The sequence below is a fragment of the Vollenhovia emeryi genome, unplaced genomic scaffold (assembly GCF_000949405.1).
Source record: "Vollenhovia emeryi isolate VEMERY1.0 unplaced genomic scaffold, V.emery_V1.0 DF939184.1, whole genome shotgun sequence".
Classification (NCBI taxonomy): domain Eukaryota; kingdom Metazoa; phylum Arthropoda; class Insecta; order Hymenoptera; family Formicidae; genus Vollenhovia; species Vollenhovia emeryi.
This window is the reverse complement of record NW_011967182.1, coordinates 892,108-902,419: the sequence shown is the minus strand read 5'-3', so window position 1 is coordinate 902,419 and position 10,312 is coordinate 892,108. Positions and strand designations below refer to the sequence as shown.

The 10,312-nt window shown below is 35.7% G+C and overlaps 2 protein-coding genes across 2 annotated transcripts in view; both read right to left on the bottom strand.

Annotated features, from left to right (window-relative positions):
* LOC105562760 (testisin-like) overlaps positions 1-7,141 on the bottom strand; it is a 7,942-nt gene extending 801 nt beyond the window's left edge. The window contains exons 1-7 of the mRNA XM_012013822.1: positions 7,074-7,141; positions 6,544-6,882; positions 5,633-5,853; positions 5,081-5,236; positions 2,189-2,399; positions 1,658-1,990; positions 1,042-1,265 (exon numbers count right to left, since the gene is read on the bottom strand). Of these exons, the coding sequence (XP_011869212.1) occupies positions 1,042-1,265; positions 1,658-1,990; positions 2,189-2,399; positions 5,081-5,236; positions 5,633-5,853; positions 6,544-6,877 (1,479 nt within the window). The 5' untranslated portion in view covers positions 6,878-6,882; positions 7,074-7,141. The remainder of the gene's footprint in view (positions 1-1,041; positions 1,266-1,657; positions 1,991-2,188; positions 2,400-5,080; positions 5,237-5,632; positions 5,854-6,543; positions 6,883-7,073) is intronic.
* A 1,638-nt stretch (positions 7,142-8,779) lies between these two features.
* LOC105562748 (transmembrane protease serine 11E-like) overlaps positions 8,780-10,312 on the bottom strand; it is a 4,423-nt gene continuing 2,890 nt past the window's right edge. Inside the window, exons 2-3 of the mRNA XM_012013804.1 lie at positions 10,024-10,179; positions 8,780-9,288 (exon numbers count right to left, since the gene is read on the bottom strand). Of these exons, the coding sequence (XP_011869194.1) occupies positions 9,112-9,288; positions 10,024-10,179 (333 nt within the window). The 3' untranslated portion in view covers positions 8,780-9,111. The remainder of the gene's footprint in view (positions 9,289-10,023; positions 10,180-10,312) is intronic.

The window sequence follows — 10,312 nt, the reverse complement described above, 5'->3', positions numbered from 1 at the left end:
TATTACATAGTTTATATACTAGTACATAATTTATTTTGTAGCGTATTGTTATAAACTATACAGCCTTAGCCACAATTATTAAGCATCCTTATCATCACTATACTGTACTAAATCTAATACCAGAAAGATTTCTATTGTTTAAAAGTTGTTTAAGAGAGCTCATTGCTTTTATACAGGGTGCACTAAAACCACCGGACATATTTTTAATCATAGTTTTGTTAGAAAATTTTAAGACAAAAATTCTAATACAGAAATGCCAAGGCTATAATATTTGTGAAATAATAAGCGATTATATTTCACAAATAATAGACCTGAGATTTCGCGTGCTCAGGTACGGCGACATGACAAGTGATAAAGATCAAAGGGGCCGAAAGAGAGTGGACCTACTATGATAAAAGTCTTCCTATGAATGTCGCCCTTTTTAGCATAGTAACAACCTTCATTGTAACTGATATTGATCGACCACTTTCATAGCTGCAACACTTTGAGGTTACAACATGTTGCCAATTTTTACTTGAATTAAATAAAAAGGGCGACTTTCCTAGGAACACTTTTATCACTTGTCAAATCTCAGGCCTATTATTTGTGAAATATAATCGCTTATTATTTATAAATTATTATAGCCTCGACATTTTTGCATCAGAATTTTCGTTACGAAATTTTCTAAAGAATCTATGATTAAGGAGGCTCCTGCATAAACCGACCAAAAGTAGAAAAAAATGGAAATTTAAGTATGTTGTAGTTGTAAACTTTATCTATCAGTACGCGGAATTTCAGACCCGGTCGTCGATAAAATGAAATAAAGAAAAAATGTTAAAGTTGTATTTTTTAACATTCCAGTAAATGCCAAGTAACAGTTACGTAACTCAATATTCCAATTTCCTACTCAAGAAGATAAATGTAATAGAACACCCATGTTATATTACATTTCCATTCTTGATTAGGAACAATAAAAGCCTTTCTTGATATTAGATACAGTACAGTATATAATTAGGAGGGTATTTAATAATTTTGACTAAAGCTATAGCTTTGTTATTTTACCTGACAAGTATCTCGTCCCAGTCCTGCGGCCGTACAAACGTGCCGTTCGTCGATATGCCAGTATGGCTGGCACGCATTGGTGTTTATAATCGGCAATGTGGTGTACTTGAGTTTTGTCAAACCTTGGCTAGTCATACCATCTGTTCCCCAACCGACCACTAAAGCGTTTTTACCAATAAAAGGATCCCTCTGGTTATTACAGAGTTCTACGGGCTGAATGGTGCCTGAAATAGAGAAATACTGTATTTAACTAATAATTTTCTAAAACTGATATTGAGACATACTCTGGGAAAAATAAAGACCGATAGCAACCCATTTTGGGGCCCACAATTAGTAATCGAATTATTTGGATTTTTCGTAACTCTACACTGCGAAAAATTTTGACCGTTTCTTTCATAGTTAAGCAACATAACATTTCGGTTAGTGCCTCTTAAGTGAAAATTATCTTTGCGTTACTGAATATCGACAGAACTAATTGAGGGAATTGATTAGTATTACTTGAAAATCTTGGATGCAGATAGAATAGTTGAAATAGCATAAAATAATTAAATATCGCTGACGTATAAATAAGCGCAAAAGAAGGAAGGATAAGGAATATTAATTTAAATACATTTACCGGAAAAGGGAATATCCTGTGGCATGTAGAGTAAGGCAATATTGTTGTGATCGGATTCGTATTCCGGGTGTATGAACGCTTCATTCGTAATCATTGACACACCGCCTTCGCAAGTATCGTATTTAATGCCGGACTTGTTGATGATGCCGAACACTACGAGAAATCTTCGCGGGTGGTTTACTGCGCAATGGGCGGCTGTGAGAACCCATCTTTTGTTTATAATTGTACCGCTGCATTGCCCGACTACTCCATGACCCAGGAAATGGTGCACCACTGCCATGTATGGAAACCTTCCGAGCGGCGCATCTGTTCCGTCCGCTATTTTACTCCAGTCTTTGTCCGTGGTTCAAAACATACGTCAGTGTGGCGAAAAACAGTAAGCGACGATATTCGTCGCTTCGATAAAAATGTTATGTACTACCACAGACTTCTATATATTATATTTACTAGACCGCTAACTTATAAAACAATTATCAAACTGTATGAGTTGAACAATTGATTAACGCTTGTTGAATTTTTCTTTTTCCTCACCACGTGTATGCACGGGATTGCCGGAAGATGTGTCGCTTCTGTGGAACCACGGTAGTAAGGGGGAGGGGGAGGGGGAGATGTTGACGTCCGGGGTAAGATACAGTGACCCTCGATGACTGCAAGCATACTGACATACTGTCAAGCTGATTACAAGGCACAAAAGTATCTTCACACTTTTCACATTCATGGTAGACTGTTCCGCGCGCCGCTCCTGCAAATTTCCCATTTATGTAGTCGCGATATTCAGGCAACAATGACAATGACTAACGAGATTATTGACGTATGTGTGTGCACGTATGTACACGGCAAGAAAATAATGTTGTATCAAGAAACCGGTGGCAGCCCGTGACGTTAACGTTTTATTCAAGCAACTTCTTTAATTCAACAGCATTTCTTTGTGTGTATGTACGTATGTAGTACGTATATAAGTATATGTATTCTTTTCAAGTCTACTGATAATAATTTTAATTTTTAAACAAATTTTAAACAAAATAACCTTTGCAGAAATTCTATTAAAAATTACAGAAATTCAAGCAGACGCGTATAACTTAGTTGTATTTTTCAACTTATCAAATCTATTTTTATAATGTAAATTTCAAAGACCTGCATAATTACAATATAATTGTGACAGGAAAATTAATTTATTTTAATGTTATACATCTTTATAGAAAAATACTTTAGAAGAAATATCTTAGACCGTGTCACTAGTACATCAGTTCCGGTTACAGTGGCTTACCTTTTATTCGTGTCTCTAAGTTGCAAGATGATCATCAATTTCCAAGTCCGAACAGAACAAGAATTTTACGCCTGAAGAGTCTAATGCTGAATAGTGAATACCAAAGTGCTGCCTACAGCGTTTAGAGCTTCTATTTGTACCCCGAAATGACAAGACCCTCCCCTCCTGGGGCTTCCCACCATTTGGGACTTAATCTAGTAGAAGATAGAAAGGATATCTCAGAGTTTGTGTCATCTGGGCCCGGAATGCAGTGCTCTTTGGCTACATGGCCCACTGGAATTTTATCAGTAAACAGAGCAACTCTACCTGAGGGTTCGAAGAAACAGAACTTTCCATCTTTAGTGGAAAGAGAACTCTAAGATAAAAACATTACTGGAATTTCGTCCGTACGTGACTATATGAATATGTGTCTATTTCAACGTCAGACGTTTCGATCAGCCGAGATGGTCCTTTTCAATAATATGAAATTATAATAAACCAGCGGCCTTACCCGGCTTCGCTCGGGCCACCCTTCTCTTAAACCACGTTTTTTACATGTCATTCATGTTCCATATCTTTTTTAATTTCTCTTTATATATCTCTCTCAATTCTATTTTAATTTAATTTTACAGCTTTTCTCGGGTAATATCCAAAAATCCATTTAGTTATAATATGAACTAGCCGTTTGTGTTAAGACGAATAAATGTCTCGGTCTCGGTCATAAGCGAGTTTTATAGATACATTTAAATCATCGTTCACACGATACTATGAAATTACCCATACAGCACAAATTGTTACAGAAAGGTTTCAGAAAGATTCCAAAATTATTTCAATATTTCACATTTCATACTCAACATTTCTGACAGAATTCTGCAATATGTCATATAAAATGATGCAACAGAAATGTTTCAGAAATCTATCATATGCAATAAATTTGAAAAAGTAATGCGAATATTACAGAAAGATTTTTCTCGCTTTTTGAGTCACATACATATATGGAACGTTGAAATGCTTGCCGCGCGACAAAAGACGATACGGTAGCCAATCAACTTACAACTTTTGTAAAAGTATAATAAAGCAATGATTGACTACTGCGTTATCTTTTAAAATTTCAAAATATTGAAATAATTTTGAAATCTTTCTGAAACCTTTCTGTAACAATTTGTGCTGTACGGGTACAAGCAGTCGCTTAATGTAAAGCTAACAGAGTTGATAAAAAACCTGCGATAAAGAACCATCCGTTGCGGAAAAACATTTAAAAAACACTTAAAATAACTTAATATGATAAAATAAATTTCTGAAGCATTTGAAATTTATTTTAATAAGAGCTTATTAATAAGCTTGCGCAAAATATTATAAAAAACGTTAACACAAATATTTCAATTAGTCTTCAGTATTATTATTATTTCAAAAAGATTTTAGTAACTTTTTAGCAATATTTCAGAAAAACTGCAAATTTCTTAGGGCCGATTGTTCTAAGTGTTAGGTAGCTTACCTGATGGTTAAAAAGTATAGTATACGTAACACATACTATATATGCTTTTTAACTATCAGAGGTAAGCTACCTGACACTTGGAAAAACCGGCTTTTAGTAATTTTTCAGAAACCTTTCTATAAAGTTTCAAGTGTAAGAATCGCGGACATTTTACAGTTTCATAGCTGTCTCAGAGCTATTGCAGAAACATTTTGCAATATTTATGAAACGTTTCAATCTATCACATGAAATATTCTGAAATATTTCTGAAAGGTTTTTGTGCTGTATGGGTACGCACTGCGTTGAGAAGAAATTCCATTGGATAAGTCAATTAAGTAGTGTTTCCGATGGAAAATTAACCATCGGTGTTTTTTATTAAGTTTTCCGATTAAAGTATGGATATATTCGATGGAATTTATCCCATGAAATTGCAGTTACCGATAAAATTGAATAAAAGAACCGATGATATTTTTCATCGGATATAAAATTTAATGGAATATACCCGTTTGTTAATGTGTAATTGATTATCCGATTAGATGGGCAAGGATATTTTTTAGGTGTATTTTTTCCACGCCTGTTCGTTTCTTTTATTTTCTTCAATACATTTTCGTAACTATTATACAAAATACGGTTAATGAGTTTCTATCTGATACCTAATGAAGCATTACCATACGCACATACAAGTTTCTCAGTGAGATATCACCTCAATCCAGTGGTCAATCCAGTTCTTGTATTCAGAAATCCTTGTGAAAACTCCAGGTACGTCGCTAGGGCAACGTGCGTTTCCGTAACTCACAATGCCCACTTGACGGTCTATGCCATTTTCATCTACTACAATGAGAGGTCCACCACTGTCGCCCTAAAAATAAAATATTAATTACTAACTTGACGAAAAGAGAGACCCTGTCAAATTTTATTTATTAAAGCTACTTTAAACGAGGTGATTCCCATTGCGCGTTAAAATATCCTTATACTTATACGTGTATATAATTTATTTTGTCGCATATTATAATAAACTGTACAGCCTTGGCCAAAATTATTAGACATCCTTATAATCGTTATACTGTACTAAATCTAACACCAGACTGATTTCTATTGTTTAAAAGTTGTTTAAGAGCGTTCATTGCTTTTATGTAGTAAGCAACTTTCACTGTAACAATAAAAGCCTTCCCTGATATTAGATTCAGTACAGTATATGATTATGAAGGTGCCTAATAATTTTGACTAAAACTGCAGCCTTATTATAATATTTTACCTGACAAGCGTCTCGCCCCAGTCCTGCGGCCGTACAAACGTGCGCGTTGTCGATGTTCCAGTATTGTTTGCATTTCCTGTTGTCTATAATCGGCAATGTGGCGTACTTGAGTTTTCTCGTAGTTGAGCCAGTGTAATCCTTCCCCCAACCGACCACAAAAGCGTCTCTTCCCGTAAAGTGTTCGTCCCGATTATATGCGAGTTTTATTGGCCCAATTGTGTCTGAAATAGAGAAATATTATATGTTCAATCAATAATTTCGTATTTATATTGTAACAAATTTGTACACGGAGAGAATTTTGTCTTAAATTTATTTGGAAAATTAGTAATCGTAGGACAACGCGGCGTCACGCAGAATTTTTGCAAATTTTATGATTTTACTAGTGAAATGTATACTCAGCTTTTGTGAGGTGTAAAGTCACCGCCATAAAAAATAACGACAACTTTTATGTAACACAGATCTGACATGAGTCGCACGTATTTTAAATATCGTAAAACTTTGTGCCGACTCGAAACCGAAACACCTAGCGGAACGTGTCAATTTGTGATATTTTTGTAGTTCATCTCAAAGATTGCAAAAGGAGCTGTGTACACTAGGAATCACTGATGCCTTCCCACATGATTTCGCGCACGTATCAACACATTTCTATATTTTGAATATACATACATGGAAAATGTGTATCTATCCTACATGTACCGAAATTCATATGGCAAGGCATCAGTGATTCCTAGTATACAGATAAACAATACTATTTTCCATTATTGAGTTTTCCACATTTATGAGACTATTTGTTATTCATATCGTTATTAATTCTCCGCGTCTTTTCCATAGAATAATTAAATAACGTCGCCATATGAATAAAGCGCATCAAGAGAAGGAAGAAGCAGGAATAGTAATTTAAATATATTTACCGGAAAAGGGAATATCCTGTGGCATATGGAGTAAGGCAATATCGTTTTGAGCCAGTCTGTATAGCGGGTGTACGACGGCTGTAGTCGCAATCATTGACACACCGGGGCCTAAAAGAGTGTTGTATCCAATGCCGGACTTGTCGATGATGCCGAACACCACGAAAAATTTCTGTGGCCCCTCCTGTACGCAATGAGCGGCTGTGAGTACCCATCTTTTGTTTATGATTGTACCGCCGCATTGCCCAATTTTTCCGTAGCCCATGAGTTGATGCACCACTGCCATGTACGGAAATTCTCCGAGCGACGCATCTTTTCCGCCCGCTATTTTAGTCATGTCGGCTGTCGTTGAGGACAAATGTCAGTATGGCGAAAACAGTAAGCGACGATATTCGTCGCTTCGACAAAAATGTTATGTACTACCACAGACGTGTATATATTATATTTACTAGACCATTAACTTATAAAACAATTATCAAACTGTATGAGTTGAAAAATTGATTAACGCTTGTTGAATTTTTCTTTTTCCTTACCACGTGTATGCACGGGATTGCCGGAAGATGTGTCGCTTATGCGGAACCACGGTAGTAAGGGGGAGGGGGAGGGGGAGATGTAGACGTCCGGGGTAAGATACAGTGACCCTCGATGACTGCAAGCATACTGACATACTGTCAAGCTGATTACAAGGCACAAAAGTATCTTCACACTTTTCACATTCATGGTAGACTGTTCCGCGCGCCGCTCCTGCAAATTTCCCATTTATGTAGTCGCAATATTCAGGCAACAATGAAAATGACTAACGAGATTATTGACGTATGTGTGTGCACGTATGTACACGGCAAGAAAATAATGTTGTATCAAGAAACCGGTGGCAGCCCGTGACGTTAACGTTTTATTCAAGCAACTTCTTTAATTCAACAGCATTTCTTTGTGTGTATGTACGTATGTAGTACGTATATAAGTATATGTATTCTTTTCAAGTCTACTGATAATAATTTTAATTTTTAAACAAAATAACTTTTGCAGAAATTCTATTAAAAATTACAGAAATTCAAGCAGACGCGTATAACTTAGTTGTAATTTTCAACTTAACAAATCTATTTTTATAATGTAAATTTCAAAGACCTGCATAATTACAATATAATTGTGACAGGAAAATTAATTTATTTTAATGTTATACATCTTTATAGAAAGATACTTTAGAAGAAATATCTTAGACCGTGTCACTAGTACATCAGTTCCGGTTACAGTGGCTTACCTTTTATTCGTGTCTCTAAGTTGCAAGATGATCATCAATTTCTGAGTCCGAACAGAACAAGAATTTTACGCCTGAAGAGTCTAATGCTGAATAGTGAATACTAAGTTTTAATTGCTGCCTACAGCGTTTAGAGCTTCTATTTGTACCCCGAAATGACGAGACCCTCCCCTCCTGGGGCTTCCCACCCATTTGGGACTTAATCTAGTAGAAGATAGAAAGGATATCTCAGAGTTTGTATCATCTGGGCCCGGAATTCAGTGCTCTTTGGCTACATGGCCCACTGGAATTTTATCAGTAAACAGAGCAACTCTACCCGAGGGTTCGAAGAAACAGAACTTTCCATCTTTAGTGGAAAGAGAACTCTAAGATAAAAACATTACTGGAATTTCGTCCGTACGTGACTATATGAATATATGTCTATTTCAACGTCAGACGTTTCGATCAGCCGAGATGGTCCTTTTCAATAAAATGAAATTATAATAAACCAGCGGCTATACCCGGCTTCGCTCGGGCCACCCTTCTCTTGAACCACGTTTTTTTAAATGTCATTCATGTTCCATATCTTTTTTAATTTCTCTTTATATGTATATATATATATCTCAATTCTATTTTAATTTAATTTTACAGCTTTTCTCGGGTAATATCCAAAAATCCATTTAGTTATTGTGTAATATGAACTAGCCGTTTGTGTTAAGACGAATAAATATCTCGGTCTCGGTCATAAGTGAGTTTTATAGATACATTTAAAATTTAAATTATCGTTCACACGATACTATGAAATTACGCACTACGTTGAGAAAAAATTCCATTGGATAAGTCAATTAAGTAGTGTTTCCGATGGAAAATTAACCATCGGTTTTTTTTATTAATTTTTCCGATAATTTATCCCATGAAATTGCAGTTACCGATGAAATTGAATAAAAGAATCGATGATATTTTTTATCGGATATAAAATTTAATGGAATATACCCGTTTGTTAATATGTAATTGATTATCCGATTAGATGGGCAAGGATATTTTTTAGGTGTATTTTTTCTACGCCTGTTCGTTTCTTTTATTTTCTTCAATACATTTTCGTAACTTTTCTACAAAATACGGTTAATGAGTTTCTATCTGATACCTAATGAAGTATTACCATGCGCACATTATTGATTGAACATATTATAATATTTCTCTACTTCAGACACAATTGGGCCAATAAAACTCGCATATAATCGGGACGAACACTTTACGGGAAGAGACGCTTTTGTGGTCAGTTGGGGGGAGGATGCCAGGTGGTTACTGAGTTTCTGTCTGACACCTAATGAAGAATACTAGGTATCAGATAGAAAGTCATTAACCACCTGGTTAATCCAGTGCTTGTATTCAGAAATCCTTGTGAAGACTCCAGGTGCGTCGCTAGGGCAACGTGCGTTTCCGTAACTCACAATGCCCACTTGACGGTCTATGCCATTTTCATCTACTACAATGAGAGGTCCACCACTGTCGCCCTAAAAATAAAATATTAATTACTAACTAGACGAAAGGAAAGACCCCGTCAAATATTATTTATTAAAGCTACTTTAAACGAGGTGATTCACATTGCGCGTTAAAATATTCTACTTATACGTGTATATTCATTATCATGTATCATCTCATTCATTATCATATATCATATATCATATATAATTTATAATATGTTCAATCAATAATTTCGTATTTATATTGTAACAAATTTGTACACGGAGAGAATTTTGTCTTAAATTTATTTGGAAAATTATGTAATCGTGGGACAACGCGGCGTCACGCAAAATTTTTGCAAATTTTACTAGTGAATTTTACTAGTGATTTTACTAATGAAATGTATACTCAGCTTTTGTGAGGTGTAAAGTCACCGCCATAAAAAATAACGACAACTTTTATGTAACACAGATCTGACATGAGTCGCACGTATTTTAAATATCGTAAAACTTTGTGCCGACTCGGAACCGAAACACGTAGCGGAACGTGTCAATTTGTGATATTTTTGTAGTACATCTCAAAGATTGCAAAAAGAGCTGTGTACACTAGGAATCACTGATGCCTTCCCACATAATTTTGCGCACGTATCAACACATTTCTATATGTTGAATATACATACATGGAAAATATGTATCTATCCTACATATACCGAAATTCATGTGGCAAGGCATTAGTGACTCTTAGTGTGAAGGAAGAAGGAGGAATAGTAATTTAAACATATTTACCGGAAAACGGAATATCCTGTGGCATGTGGAGTAAGGCAATATCGTTTTGAGCCGGTCTGTATAGCGGGTGTAGACGGCTGTAGTCGCAATCATTGACACACCGGGGCCTAAAAGAGTGTTGTATCCAATGCCGGACTTGTCGATGATGCCGAACACCTGAGTACCCATATTTTGTTTAGTACAATTATAAACTTATAAGTTTATAATTGTACTAAACAAAATATGGGTACTCAGAGCCGCTCGTTGCGTAGAGGGGGGATCACAGAAATTTTTCGTGGTGTTCGGCATC